General features: G+C 45.3%; 1 protein-coding gene across 3 annotated transcripts in view; it reads right to left on the bottom strand.

Moving 5' to 3' along the window:
* Positions 1-1,890: 1,890 nt before the first annotated feature.
* Positions 1,891-15,772, bottom strand: part of LOC139375000 (tau-tubulin kinase 2-like) — a 28,592-nt gene continuing 14,710 nt past the window's right edge. Inside the window, exons 8-14 of one of the 3 annotated variants that reach the window (XM_071116330.1) lie at positions 12,113-12,270; positions 11,692-11,902; positions 11,336-11,562; positions 9,252-9,864; positions 6,335-6,688; positions 4,352-5,379; positions 1,891-4,099 (exon numbers count right to left, since the gene is read on the bottom strand). In XM_071116330.1, coding sequence (XP_070972431.1) covers positions 3,601-4,099; positions 4,352-5,379; positions 6,335-6,688; positions 9,252-9,864; positions 11,336-11,562; positions 11,692-11,902; positions 12,113-12,270 — 3,090 coding nt within the window. In that variant the 3' untranslated portion in view covers positions 1,891-3,600. The remainder of the gene's footprint in view (positions 4,100-4,351; positions 5,380-6,334; positions 6,689-9,251; positions 9,865-11,335; positions 11,563-11,691; positions 11,903-12,112; positions 12,271-15,772) is intronic. The other 2 variants (XM_071116331.1, XM_071116332.1) reach the window with 2 other exon arrangements.

Genomic DNA, 15,772 nt, shown 5'->3' with positions numbered 1-15,772 from the left:
GGCCAATAAGAGCAGAGGTGCCCACAGAAAGAAAAGCTATATATCTGAAAGGCAAACACCAATACTCTGCCTCTAATCTGCTGGATAAATCATTTCCACAGATCTGTAAAGGCAGGCAAGACGGGACGGACAACACACCTATCAAGGATGGAAAGGGACTCGGGAGAACCCTATACAGTCTATGGAAGAACCTGGCAGTAGCTTGGTGGCTAAGCAGTGGAGTGATCCTCAGCACAGAGTAGACAAACAGACAGACAGTTCAGTCATCCCTTGCTTACACAGCCAAGGAAAGAGAAGAGACATGATTAAGGCGACCGACTGACTGAACACTGTCTGTGTCTAGCCTTGGGATAAGTCATATCATAGCTGCTCTGTGAAACGGTTCCCACTAGATGGGCAGGCTGCAGAAAAACAAAATTTGCTTTTTGGTCTTAATTGAAGGTTAGGCATAAGGTCAGCACTGAGGTTAGGGTTAAGGTTAGGTTTAAAACCAGATTTTAAAAAGAGAACTTGTAGAAATAGGCTAGGGCTTATGACTTTGCAACTTGGCCAGATAGTGACGACACTGTGAGACAGAGGGGTTTTTCAAGGTTGCCCACATGTTGCATAGATCATCAGATCATGAAGTAATTGATGGGGTTCCCGCTATGTTAAACACTATGCCCACATTTGTAGAGATCTACGTTGAATCAGATCTGTATCAGCTTGTCTGCAATGTAAGCAACCTGGAACGCCAAGTACCAAGACAATCTATCACAATGGACCAAGTAAAACAACTCACTTGACATCCAGTACTGTATATCATGACAGAGCAATGGAGTCCATCTCATAGAGCAGTGGTATAGTAGATACCTCCCACTGCATATTGGTTGTATAAGGTTTGGGTGGGAACCAGATTTTCATAGCGTCTTACCGTTTTTGATGCACAAAACAATTTAGGCAACAGGGATCTTGATCCAGGAGGGAGTTGAATGTCTCTGTTATAACCAAGAAGCTTGATCTTAACATCTTGCCACTTAGCTAGCAAGTTAGGAAACTAAATGCATAGCTGGAGCCCTGAGCTGGATATCATTTATTTGACACATTTTAGATTTCTTATAGCGATACTTAATTTATATTTATAAGCAGTGGCGTAGCACGCACGCCCCCCCCCCCAAAAAAAGTTTGTTGTTTTTTAAACGGTATTAAAAATTATACCGTCGGTATTTCGCCAGCATCCTTTTTCAGGAGTATTACCGAATCAGTCAGTGCAGTAGTCCTAGGATTATGAGCGTTTGGAGAGCTAGAAAAGCAGATCAATGCTGTGGACCAGGTGGGACGATAAGAGTGAAGAGTGATCGAGATTGTGAGGAGAAATAGAAAACGAAACCAATTAAATATTCCAACCAAAATACATACGGTACTATCCAACAAGAAGAATAATTCCCTTTCAGACATGCACAATGCATTATGGGAACTGGTATGCTGCTTACTTTACTGATTGGTTGATTGTTTGGTTTTTCTCTTTTCTTGGTAGGCAGCGCATGCAAGGAGTAATAGTGCTGGAAGCAGTGGTTAGTTATATTACAGTATCTTACAAGCAGAGGTGGTGGGGAGAGGTAGCCCGTGTTTCAGTCGGTTTCTGCTATCATTCCACTCCTTGCTACTCCTTTTCATTCCAATGTTGGGCAATAACACGGAGTACAAGGAGTGGAATGTCAGAACAAAACCGGTTCTGGATTTCAGGCTAGAGGGGGGGGGGTTTAGTAGGTAGAAGAAAGGTCAGGTGAGGGAGGTTTTAAATGATAGTGTTCATTGAAAATGTGGTTGGTTCTCAAACAATACATGAACTCTGAGGTAATAGTGCACACAACATACAGTATGTCATTACAAAGGAAACAAAACATTCTCTTGCACATGTTTTTTTTTTTTTATCCTTTGGGAAGTTTGAAACACTGATTTGGTATACGATACATGATATTTATATGGTATAAATAGCATGACATTATTTGACATAAATATTGGACCTGTCATAACATTTAGACAAACAGGATATCGAAGTTTTAGTTTAAAACATTCCCTTTCTTTAATATCTTAAATAAAAATGTTCTTTCTTAAAATAATGTCTGAATAAATAAAATAAAACCATTCACTTTGCTTCCTTTTCCTTGTGGTGAATAATATAACGTTACACTCACATGAAGAAGCTGGCACAATTTTTTGCAGGGGGTCATTTTGTAAAAATGAGAATCATAGCCTACTTTGTAGTGAAACCAGGAGCTGCCCAAAGTGCCAAGGCAAAGCACAGATTAAGACAAGTGTTTATTATACAGTAATAATCATTATAACTTAGTGTTGCCTTGTATTCACTACTACTGTTATAAAGTTATCAGCAGGCTGTGTCCAAATTCTCCCCAAGTGTGCAGTTCCCTCCCATCCATGCATTTAAAATCGCTGGATTGGTGTAAGCATGGGCAAGGCTAGGGAGGGTTGCCATCATATTTCTTACACCATTACTTTTACGTCCAAGGCAGAAGGGTAAAGAATTAGGACGCAAAGTCAGACTCCTTTCTCAAGAGGAGCATATAAAGGGAATCAAGGCCCAGTTACTAGTATTCAATCACACACTTACTTTGACATTTAGGTTCCCCCAATCAATCAATCAATCAATCAATCAACACAGTAGGCACAAGTAGGTGTGTGAGCTTACACACACACTATACGATTGTATTAAAGGAAGGATCGCTCAAAATGATCACTTCTTTCACTGATCGATCGATTGCTTTAGATGCCTTTGAAATAAAGGACCCTCGCTATACAGTACATCTGAAGTCAAAGACGGAGAGAGAGAGAGTGTAACTGGTGTGACAGGAGCGTCAAAATATAAATAAATAGGATCTGTAGATAGTGTACATTTCTCTCGAGGGCTTCATGGCCATACATGTAGGCCTGCTATGCACTGCGCTCCCTAGGCCAGTACAGAGGAAACACAATAGAACAAGCCAATATAATAATGGTTAGTGATTAATACACAAGTGCTCATCCACTGAATTTCCACCATGAGCGTCCTAGGGTAATCTGAATGAAGTGTGTTCACTTTCACTGAGGAGATGAGGGAAGTAAGTACCCCTACATTTTACACACAGCATGACGCATCTGGATACTTTTTGCATGAAGTATGACCGCTTAAAGTGGGCTTATAAATGAGTGATTAAACGATGACAAAATGGAAAGAATAAGAGGAGAAAGAGTGAAGGATTTACAAGTGAAAGAGATAAGGACAGCGGGGTGTGGGGAGAAACTGAACGGGGAGGAGGGGGGGGGGCATTAAGTTCAGTATTCTCTGACAGAGGCCTCAGATCCTCATCATGATCGTCTGGTCTGTATGAACATCCCACCCTCTGCTGTGGCAACAACACTGACCCCCCAGGGCCTACTCGCAAAGCATCTCAGGATAGGAGTGCTGATCTAGGATAAGTTTAGTGATTTATTATTATTTACGTACCTCATGAATAAGATTACAATGACAGAGGGGACCTGCTCCTACCCTGAGACGCTTTAATAAATAGGCCCAGAGCTTCCTGTGGGCCAGGCTTGGACCAGAGCTGGAGCAGTGGGCCACTATCTGCTGCTCAGCTTGCTGGAGCACTTCCTCTCTCTTTCCTCGCGGCTGCAGACTTTCCCCCTGGGGGCGTGCTGGTGGAAGGGGCCGGTGCGGGCCTGGCGACCGCAGCAAGTCTCCTGGTGGTGAGGGTAGGAGCGCCGGGGAGGAGGGGGGGACCCGGAGAAGCTAGGAGGGGATCGGGACCGACCGAAACAAACCCCTCCTCCTCTCTCTCCCCCGCGGTGTTCATGGCGGGAGGGGGAGGAGGAGACAGAGCGCTGTAGAGAGGAGGAGCTGCGTGGAGATGCACTGGAGCTCCGGTGGTGATGGTGGTGGGGGGAGCTGGTCAGGCTACACATGCCCATCCGGGAGCCTCCGTGCTGAGCTGAGGAGCGGCCGTGGTGGGGGGAGCCGCGGACAGAACCACCACCATGACCATGGTGCATGAGCTGGGCCAGGCAGGTCAGGAGGTCTGAGTCGCTGGTGCTGCCCGCTCGAATTCGGTAACGCCTCAGCCTTGGGTGGAGGATGGAATATGGAGAATGGGTTTGTAACTTTAGATATACATTGTAAATTGAGATCATTAAGGCAAAATGAGAGTAATTCAGCTGAATGATAGTAGCCTCATCCCAGATCTGTTTGTGTCCAAACAGTAGCATGACAATGACCATAGGAGTTGGCAAGGCAGCACAAACAAATCTGGGACCAGGCTACTATGACAGATGGCATAGACAGGTAATAAAAACTAATAATGAAGAGTTATATTACCTGCCCTCCACTGCAGGGCGACTGGGTGGCTTGCCCGGGGGTGGGCGTGGTAGGTACTGTGCAGCTCGCTCCTGCTCTGTGGCCGGGTTAGGAAGGTTAACAGGGCGAGGGATCCTGCTCTTACGGGACAGGGGGCTGGAGGAGGATGACAGGGAGGGGGCATCGTCCCCCTGGCGGTCGGAGCGTGACCCCAGGAATGACTCATCGGCCGTCTCAGAGCGGTCCGAGGCGGAGGACAGCTGTTCCCCGCGGGGGAGTGAGGCCATCATGGAGCCGCGGTGGGAGAGAGAGGGAGAGGCTGTGGGAGAGGGGGCTGGGTGGTGGCCACCTCCCTGGTGGTGGTGGGCTTTCTTCTGAAGCAGCTTCTCCATGGCAGAGCCAGGAGTGGGGAGGAGGTCCAGCAGACTGGAGGGTTCCAGGACAGGGATACGGCTCAGCCTGCGGGAGGGGTCCCTACGGGGGGCGGAGGGCAGGGAGGAGGGGGTTAGTGCTGGGGCTGGGTCACTGGTCTCCACCCCATCTCCCCTGTCTGGCCGGGGCTGATCACTCTCATGGTCCTTCAGCTCTGGGAAGGCTCCACTGCTGCCATCCCCCTGGCCGTAAGCTGGGGGAGAGAGATGGCCGTTGACTAGCCCTAATACTGGGCTGTGGGGGGAGCGGGGGGAGCGTGGAGAATGAGAACGGGGAGAATTAGGAGAAACGGGAGAGCGAGGGGAGTGAGGAGAAGACATTCGGCTTGGCACAGGACTGTGGGCTTTGGTATGGGTCTGGGTGTTGGTGTCTCCTCCGTTGACCAGGGTATCTGCCAGGAGGTCATCCAGAGTGGTGGGACTGGCGGGCTGGCTGCCAGGCTGGGTAAAGGTATGGTTAGGGGTGGGCAGGCGCTCCTGGCCCTGGGAGGAGTGGATATCAGCGGTAGCAGTATTATCCTGCGGCTGCTTGGCCTCAGCTGCGGCTTCACCTCGTCTCTCCAGCAGGAGGCAATGTGGAGCACTGTCTGAGCCTGACTGGGACCGCTGAGCTGTCAACTACAGAGAGAGATGGGGAGAGGGAGAAAGACAGACGGAGAGAGACAGAGAGAGCGAGAAATAGAGTCAAATGGCAACATTGTAAGAGATCATGTGAAAAGATTTATTTAAGATCAAGGAAATGTCAGTTAAGTTGTTAGTCAGTATCAAACCAGCAACAAGATAGACCTGGGTCAAATAGTATAGATAATGTATTTTATTTAACTTGGAGTTTTGGGACTATTCCATTGTACCTGGAAAGCTAAACTAAGTACCCCTCAAGTATTTGACACATGTATTTGACCCAGGTCTGCAATAAGAACAAAAACATTTACACAACCATGCATGGGACTACAAATGAGAGAAAGAGAGGGTCAGGTTGAGTTTTTAGAAAAGAGAGAGCGAACAGGAAAAGAGGAAAGGACAAAAGACAGAGACAATCACCAAAACAAAAGTTACTGTCACGTAACCTGTTGTCATGGCTCCACATTCTAAACACACACATACTCCAATCAGAAAGCTCCCTGAGCAAGGTTGGGCTCAATTCAGTCAATTCAGGAAGTAAACTGACATTCAAATTCCAATGTTCAACATCGCTTTTCAATCAAGAAAAGTGGAGGTGCAATTTCCGTTTACATTCTGAATTGAAAAGGAATTGAAATAGAATTGACCGAATTCCTTCCCTTGACACGAGGACACATTGATCTGAGCGTGCTCAGTCTGCATCACAATGATCTGCTGTTCCCAGGAGAGAGCAGCCTGCCTGATGACAACACAACAACACAACAGCCAAACAAACGCACTGGCAGCAAAAGGAAACAAAAAAGAAGCAAACGGAACAACCAAACAAAACTTGTAAAAAAGGACAGGAAGAAACTAATAGCTGAGGGAGGAAGGTAGGCGGTGTGTTATGGTTAAGATAGAGACGACTGATTGGTTAGTGGCCTCAGGGCGGAGTGGGCGGCGTGATCATCACCTGCTGAAGTTGGGCACGTGTGATGCGTATAACGGAAGGGAACCTGCTGTTGGCGGCACCCGCCGGGATCGCGGGCAGTTTCCTGCGCCCGGTGGGCGATTGGTTACGGGCGGAACCGGGGTGAGGTGGTGGAGGTAGGGAGGCGTGGCAGGAGGAACAGGAGGTGGGACGGAGGAGGTGCTGTTGGTGGTTGGCTGAATAGCTGTGCCTCATTCCAGGAGGGTCCCTTTGGTGCAGGGGGTCCGACAGGGTGGTGAGGAGGGTCTGGGTGTGCGGGCTGGGGGAACGCAGGAGCAGAGGACTGGACGTCCTGGCCAAAACCTCCTCGGGCAGGGAAGGAGGAGAGGTGGGGAGCTAAGAGTACGGGAGGAGGTGGGAGAGGGAAGGAGGGAGGGACAAAGGAAGCGAGGGAGAGGGGGATGGGAGAGGAGAGGAGGAGGAGAGGAAGTGTGGAGTGAGAGGTGATGAGAGGGAGGGTGAAAAGAGAGGGAAGGTGGTGAAAGAGGAGAGATGGTTTGAACAGGTAGAGTGCGGGGAGAGAAATAGGAAGAGTTGAAGGTGTGGAGAGAGGGTAGTGTGGGGGAAATGGGCGGATTGGCATGGGGGTGGAGGTGAGAAAGGAGGAGTATAGCATATATTTAAAACTTTGAGGGAGTGGACGGCGAGATGGGAGGAATCCTGAGATCTAAAACGTCTCCTTAGAGGAATCGCATGAGTCAGTGTACAATCTATTTCTTCATATAGCACCGTTTGTGAAAGGGTCAACCCAGGACAAGAATTCAAGAGTAGAAAAATCAACATAGCAAATGAAAGTTGTAAATAAAGAGCAAATAATGATATCAAATGCAAATCAAAGTGCCCTTTCAAGCAACAGCAACTCTCAAACAAAACCATTGTCTGAGGAGTATCTGTAGTTTTACCAAGCTCACACAAGAAAAGAAACAAGCTCACATGACATTAGTGATCACAATCACATTTCACTTCAATCCACAGCAAGATGCTACTGTTGACCTAGATGAATGAAGCATCCTACCGTGTCTAGTTCTGTGTAAGGTGTATTACACTTTCAGTAAACATTGCATGATATGTCTTTACCTGTGTGAGGTATTTAATAGTGACGTGTATTACAGTTAAGCATGTAATATAATAGTGAAGTGTGTTACAGCGAGATATGTAATAGTAAAGTGTGTTACAGTGAGGTGTGTAATATAATAGTGAAGTGAGCTAATGAGGTATGTAATATAATAGTGAAGTGTGTTACAGTGAGGTAGGTAATATATTAGTGAAGTGTATTACAGTGAGGTACGTAATATAATAGTGATGTGTGTTACAGTGAGGTATGTAATATAATAGTGAAGTGTGTAACATTGAGGTATGTAATATAATAGTGAAGTGAATTACAGTGAGGTACGTAATATAACAGTGATGTGTGTTACAGTGAGGTATGTAATACAATATTGAAGTGTGTTACAGTGAGGAATGTAATATAAAAGTGAAGTGTGTTATAGTGAGATATGTAATAGTAATGTGTATTACAGTGAGGTATGTAATATAATAGTGAAGTGTGTTACAGTGAGGTACGTAATAGTGATGTGTGTTACAGTGAGGTATGTAATATAATTGTGAAGTGTGTTACAGTGAAGTATGTAATATAATAGTGAAGTGTGTTACAGTGAGGTATGTAAATATAATTGTGAAGTGTGTTACAGTGAGGTATGTAATATAATTGTGAAGTGTGTTACATTGAGGTATGTAATATAATTGTGAAGTGTGTTACAGTGAGGTATGTAATATAACAGTGGAGTGCGTTACAGTGGGGTACGTAATATAATAGTGAAGTGAATTACAGCGAGGTACGTAATATTAAAGTGTGTTACAGTGAGGTATGTAATATAATAGTGGAGTGTGTTACAGTGAGGTATGTAATAGTGATGTGTGTTACAGTGAGATAGGTAATATAATAGTGAAGTGTGTTACAGTGAGGTAGATAATGTAATAGTGAAGTGTGTTACAGTGAGGTATGTAATATAATAGTGAAGTGAATTACAGCGAGGTACGTAATATTAAAGTGTGTTACAGTGAGGTATGTAATATAATAGTGGAGTGTGTTACAGTGAGGTATGTAATATAATATTGCAGTATGTTACAGTGAGGTATGTAATATAATATAACAGTGAAGTGTATTGCAGTGAGGTATGTAATATAATAATGAAGTGTGTTACAGTGAGGTATGTAATATAATAGTGAAGTATGTAATAGTGAAGTGTGTACAGTGAGGTATGTAATATAATAGTGGAGTGTGTTACAGTGAGGTATGTAATATAATTGTGAAGTGTGTTACAGTGAGGTATGTAATAGTGAAGTTTGTTTCAGTGAGGTATGTAATATAATAGTGGAGTGTGTTAGTGAGGTATGTAATAGTGAAGTGTGTACAGTGAGGTATGTAATATAATAGTGGAGTGTTACAGTGAGGTATGTAATATAATAGTGGAGTGTGTTACAGTGAGGTATGTAATACAATTGTGAAGTGTGTTACAGTGAGGTATGTAATAGTGAAGTGTGTTACAGTGAGGTGTGTAATATAATAGTGAAGTGTATTACAGTGAGGTGTGTAATATAATAGTGGAGTGTGTTACAGTGAGGTATGTAATATAATAGCGGAGTGTGTAACAGTGAGGTATGTAATAGAATTGTGAAGTGTTTTACAGTGAGGTATGTAATATAATTGTGAAGTGTGTTACAGTAAGGTATGTAATATAATAGTGAAGTGTGTTACAGTGAGGTGTGTAATATAATAGTGAAGTGCATTACAGTGAGGTGTGTAATATAATAGTGGAGTGTGTTACAGTGAGGTATGTAATAAAATAGCGGAGTGTGTTACAGTGAACTGTGTAATACTAGTCCATGAGGTCCTTACCTGTGTGAGTACTCCCTCAGCCAGGCCCTCAGCAGGGCTAGTCGGGGTGATGGGGGGCACGCTTCCCGAGTGTCCCACACTCAGCTCCAGCCTGTCCACTCTAGGGGGTCCTGTCCTGGACCCTGGTGACCCCTGGAGGTTCCCATTCCTGTCCCCATGGACCTGACCAGGACTTGGGCTCCCCCTTGACCCCTGGCCTGCCCCCAGGGGTACCTCCAGCACCTCCAGGTCCTCTTCTTCCTCCTCAGAGGGGCTGGTCGTAGCCTTCGCCCCAGTTCCTGTCCCTGGGGACTCGCTGGGCCTCTCCACCATCACCCACTCCCTGGAGTCCACCTCACCCCTGCCGGAGCTCAGGTTGAGGGCCACGAAGCCTCCGCTGCTGGGTGCCCCCTCGCCTTGCTCCAGGGAGCCAGGGGAGTGAGGGGAGACAGGTTTGGGCGAGCTACCGTTGGTGCCACCACCAGATATGAACTCCTCGTCGTAGTGCCAGACTCGGTCAGAACCACCAGCTCGACCTAGAGCTGTGGCACCAACAGCAGGTACAGACCCACCCTGCCCCACCTCAGACCCCTTCTCCTGCTGCTGCTGCCCACAACCCTGCTGCTTCACTGAGCTGGAGAGAGAGAAAGACAGACAGACAGAAAGACATTAACATGTTAGTCATTTGGCAGGTGTTCTTATGCAGAGCGACTTACAGTCAGGGCATTCAGAGAAGACAGGACAGGAGTAGGGCTGTTGTGGTGACTGTATTACCTCCACACCTGCAGTCATGACCGCAGTCAAATTCCACGTTTGAGTCACGGTAATCTCCTATGCGCTTTGACATTAATGGCACTGATGCGTTGGAAGTACCCAACTCTCTAACGATCATCAGGTCACTAATGGTCTGGTACTCAGGTCTCTGTTGTCCCTCTAACCACTCTGACATCAGTGCAAATACAATTGAAAATCACAAACACTTATCATCTAGGGCCTCCCGAGTGGTGCAGTGATCTAAGGCACTGCATCGCAGTGCTAGCTGTGCCACTAGAGATTCTGGGTTCGAGTCCAGGTTCTGGGGCGGCGCAGAATTGGTCCAGTGTTGTCCGGATTAGGGGAGGGTTTGGCCGGCAGGGATGTCCTTGTCCCATCGTGACACATTGGTGCGGCTGGTTTCCGGGTTAAGTGGGCATTGTGTCAAGAAGCAGTGCGGCTCGGTTGGGTTGTGTTTCAGAGGACGCACAGCTCTTGACCTTCGCCTCTCCCACGTCCGTACGGGAGTTACAGCAATGAGACAAGACTGTAACTACCAATTGGATACAGTGAAATGGACGCTTACTAAAGTGGTGATTCATTCTCAGCATTTAAGAAGTTGCATGTAGAACACCCATTGCATTTTAGAGTTTATACGCAATCCCCCCCAACAAGCCTGAATTAAAATAACAATTGTGCTGTTATACAATAGCCTAATATACAAAATTCAACAAAACTCTAGTAATCACCTTTGAGCGTGGACTGTGTTATTATGCATACTGGATGGCCTGGTTACCTTATGCTACGCTCCAAATGTTCTATCCATGAGTCTGGGAGAGAACGTAAAGGCCAAGTCGATGATGTGGTTCACGGATTGCGCAGGGTGGCTTACAGAGTAGTTTGTCTATAGTGAATTTGTTCATTCCTTTCCCAAGCGCGTAAAGAGAGAGGGGCTGTCAACAGCTTAATAAAATATATTTAGTTGGGAAAACATTTCTGTCGATGTTCCCAAACAGATTTCACTTAGTTTCCCAAAATGAATCACTAGGTAGCTGCAGGAACTGGGTTAGAGAGCCCATGGCACACAGAGTTTAGGTAGAATATCACCTGTCACGCAGTGAGAGGCTGCTCCTCAAACGGGTTGACGCGTGAAGTGAAATAAGTGTTCTTATAAGCCCAGAGATTTCTACATGCAATCCTGTGTGAAAGCAGAGTACTGATGGTTGCTACTAGAAAGAGGAGGATCCCAGCTTTCTAGTGCTAATATATTTATTTCTCAGCTAAGTCCCATTCCTGGTTGTAAGTAATAGTGTAGAAGCATAGAGATACAGGGGGTTAGTAAGGGTACTGACCATGCCTCCAGGAAGCGTTCAGGGCTGGGCTTGGCCTCTAGGGTCAACCTCCTGTCTAGCTCAAAGCTGTGGATGTTACGAAGCTTCCTGAGCAGAGGACCACCACTGTCCTGCCCGGAGGCCCCCACCATCTCAGAGTGTACACGGACAGGAGAGCCCAGACTGGGGTTGGCGTGTGGGCTCTGGAGACCCCCCTGGTTGTTGCTGTGCTCCTCCTCTGTGGCTGCCTGGTGGGGATGGAACCAGGGGATGGAGTGGTAAAGGATATGGGTGTGTGTATACATGTGTGCTGGTGTGTATGTGTGTGTGGGTGTGTTCACGTGTGTGTGTTCACGTATGTGTGTGTGTGTGTTTACCTTCCAGACAGCTGTCCTGATGCGGTTGCGGTCACGGTCCAGCATCTCCCAGACGTCAGCTTCCTGGTTGGCCCGCGGCATGCTGGGGGATCCAGGGAGGCGGTCTGGAGGAGGGTTGTTCTCCCCATTGTCACTGAGCTGCTCGTCCTGCAGCACGTCATCTGTGTTCTCCCTCGCCAGGTCCCCAGGGACCAGGGACGCATTCGCCATTCTGGAATCATAGAGTAGAGGTTACTATGGTGTCACTAACTGACAGCAACTGGAAGATTCATCCATTCATTCAACAGGTAGATTCATTCATTCATTCTGTAAAGAAGTGATAGTTGTTTTTAAAACCAGTGTGCGATTGTGAAAGAAACAAGACACCCCTAAACCCTCAGTGGACTTTCAAACAGCTAGTCCATGATTCCCAGTCTCTTACCCCATGTGTGCAGGCGTGAGGCGTGTGTGGTGCTGTGGTGTGGTGGCTGTGGCGTTGATGCTCAGAGTGCCATCAGACCCAGTCCTCTCCCAGTCATACGGGTCATTCTCCACCACGTTGTAGGTCTTCATACTGTTGTCAAACACTGACATCAGCAGCTACAACACAACAGGAAGTCACATGATGTCATATCCTGAGATACCTAAGGACTTGTACGACATCACTGACTGACTGATACTTAGTACTCCAAGAGGGATCAGACATTCAGACACTCATTGCTATGACATTTTGAAGACAATCCAAGATTATGTAGACAATCAGTCATTCTGCAAAAAGACACTGAGTATACCAAACATAAGGCACAACTTCCTAATATTGAGTTGCGCACCCCACAGGGATACTGGTCCATGTTGACTCCAATGCTTCCCAGAGCTGTGTCAAGTTGGCTGGATGCCATTTGAGTGGTGGACCATTTCTGATACACACAGGAAACTGTTGAGTGTGAAAAACCCAGGAGCATTGCAGTTCTTGACATAAACTGATGCGCCTGGCACCTACTACCATATCCTGTTCAAAGGCACTTCCATTTTTTACATACACAATCCATGTCTCAATTGTCTCAAGGCTTAAAAATCCTTCTTTATTCTGTCTTTATTCTGTAGACAACAATTGACTGTGAATAGGGCTGTGGCGGTCACAAAATGTAGTCAGACGGTGATTGTCAAGCAAATAACTGTCGGTCTCACGGTAATTGACCGTTAATTAACATAAACACATTTAGCATCTGCTGGCTAAAATCTACATTTTAACAAGTCTAATAAATCCATGTAACATAATAAAATCAAATCAAATGTTATTTGTCAAACGCGCTGAATACAACCTTACTGTGAAATGCTTACTTACAAGTCCTTAACCAACAACGCAGTTGAAATAGAGTTAATACAATATTTACTAAATAAACTAAAGTAAAACATGTTTTGAATCAAACAAAGAGTAACACAATCAATTTACATAACAATAACGAGGATATATACAGGGTAGAGGTCGACCGATTAATCGGAATGGCCGATTAATTATGGCCGATTTCAAGTTTTCATAACAATCGGAAATCGGTATTTTTGGGCGCCGATTTCTGATTATTTAAAAATATATATTTTATACCTTTTATTTAACTAGGCAAGTCAGTTAAGAACACATTCTTATTTTCAATGACTGCCTAGGAACTGTGGGTTAACTGCCTTGTTCAGGGGCAGAACGACAGATTTTCAACTTGTTCCAATCTTGCAACCGCACAGTTAACTAGTCCAACGCTCTAACCATTGCACTCCGCGAGTAACCTGCCTGTTACACGAATGCAGTAGAAGCCAAGATAAATTGCTAGCTAGCATTAAACTTATCTTATAAAAAACAATCAACAATCAATCAATAATCACTAGTTATAACTACTAATCCAGTTTAGCAGGCAATATCAACCAGGTGAAATTGTGTAATTTCACTTGCGTTCATTGCACGCAGAGTCAGTGTATATGCAACAGTTTGGGTTGCCTGGCTAATTGCGTACTAATTTGCCAGAATTTTACGTAATTATGACATACATTAAAGGTTGTGCAATTTAACAAGAATATTTAGACTTAGGGATGCCACCCGTTAGATAAAATACCGAACGGTTCCGTATTTCACTGAAATAATAAACGTTTTGTTTTCGAAATGATAGTTTCCAGATTCGATCATATTAATGACCAAAGGCTCGTATTTCTGTGTGTTATTATGTTATAATTAAGTCTGATTTGATAGAGCAGTCTGCAGCAGGCCCGTAATCATTCATTCAAACAGCACTTTCGTGTGTTTTGCCAGCAGCTCTTCGCAAGCACAGCGCTGTTTATGACTTCAAGCCTATCAGCCTAATGGCTGGTGTAACCAATGTGAAATGGCTAGCTAGTTAGCTGGGTGTGCGCTAATACTGTTTCAAACGTCACTCGCTTTTAGATTTGGAGTAGTTATTCCCCTTGCGCTGCAAGGGCCGCGGCTTTTGTGGAGCGATGGGTAACGATGCTTTGAGTGTGGCTGTTGTCGATGTGTTCCTGATTCGAGCCCAGGTAGGGGCGAGGAGGGGGACGGAAGCTATACTGTTACACTGGCAATACTATAGTGCCTATAAGAACATCCAATAGTCAAAGGTATATGAAATACAAATATTATAGAGAGAAATAGTCCTATAAATACTTTATTAACTACAACCTAAAACCTCTTACCTTGGAATATTGAAGTCTCATGTTAAAAGGAACCACCAACTTTCATATGTTCTCATGTTCTGAGCAAGGAACTTAAACATTAGCTTTTTTACATGGCACATATTTTACATGGCACAAATTTTTACATGGCACATATTACTTTCTTCTCCAACACTTTGTTTTTGCATTATTTAAACCAAATTGAACATGTTTCATTATTTATTTGAGGCTAAATTGATTGTATTGATGTTTTATATTAAGTTAAAATAAGTGTTAATTCAGTATTGTTGTAATTGTCATTATTACAAAAAAATATATAATAATAAAATCGGTATCAGCTTTTTTTGGTCCTCCAATAATCGGTATAGTGTTGAAAAATCATAATCGGTCGACCTCTAATACAGTGGGTACCAGTACCGAATCAATGTGCAGGGGTACAGGTTAGTCGAGGTAATTTGTAAAGTGACTATGCATAGATATTAAACAGCGAGTAGCAGCAGTGTAAAAAACAAAGGGGGGGCAATGTAAATAGTCTGGGTGGCCATTTGATTAGTTGTTCAGCAGTCTTATGGCTTGGGGGTAGAAGCTGTTAAGGAGCTTTTTGGTCCTAGACTTGGTGCTCCGGTACCGTTTGCCGTGTGGTAGCAAAGAGAACAGTCTATGACGGCTGACTGGAGTCTGGGCCTTCCTCTGACACCGCCTAGTATATATGTCCTGGATGTCAGGAAGCTTGGCCCCAGTGATGTACGGGCTGAACCCACTTCCCACTGTAGTGCCATTAGGGTCAGATGCCGAGCAGTTTCTATACCAGGCAGTGATGTAACCGGTCAGGATGCTCTCGATGGTTCAGCTGTAGAACTTTGAGGATCTTGGGGACCCATGACAAATCTTTTCAGTCACTTGAGGGGGGGGAAAGGTGTTGTCATGCCCTCTCCACAACTGTCTTGATGTGTTTGGACCGTGATAGTTTGTTGGTGATGTGGACACCAAGGAACTTGAAACTCTCGACCCGCTCCACTTCAGGGAGGTGTTTAGTCCCAGGTCCTTAGCTTTGTGGGTACTATGGTGTTGAACGCTGAGCTGTAGTCAATGAAAAGCATTCTCAAATAGGTGTTCCTTTTGTCCAGGTGGGAAAGGGAAGTGTGGAGTGCAGTAGAGATTGCATCATCTGTGGAGCTGTTGGGGCAGTATGTGAATTGGAGTGGGTCTAGGGTTTCTGGCATGATGGTGTTGATGTGAGCCATGATCAGCCTTTCAATGCACTTCATGGCTACCGACATGAGTGCTACGGGGCGGTAATCATTTAGGCAGGTTACCTTCGCTTCCTTGGGCACAGGGACTATGGTGGTCTGTTTGAAACATAGATAGGTATTACAGACTCGGCCAGGGAGACATTGAAAATGTCAGTGAAGACACTTGCCAGTTGGTC

The sequence above is a fragment of the Oncorhynchus clarkii genome, chromosome 19, assembly GCF_045791955.1.
Source record: "Oncorhynchus clarkii lewisi isolate Uvic-CL-2024 chromosome 19, UVic_Ocla_1.0, whole genome shotgun sequence".
NCBI classification, from domain to species: domain Eukaryota; kingdom Metazoa; phylum Chordata; class Actinopteri; order Salmoniformes; family Salmonidae; genus Oncorhynchus; species Oncorhynchus clarkii.
Note: the sequence above shows the minus strand (reverse complement) of the source record. Positions and strands in the feature narration are given on the sequence as shown.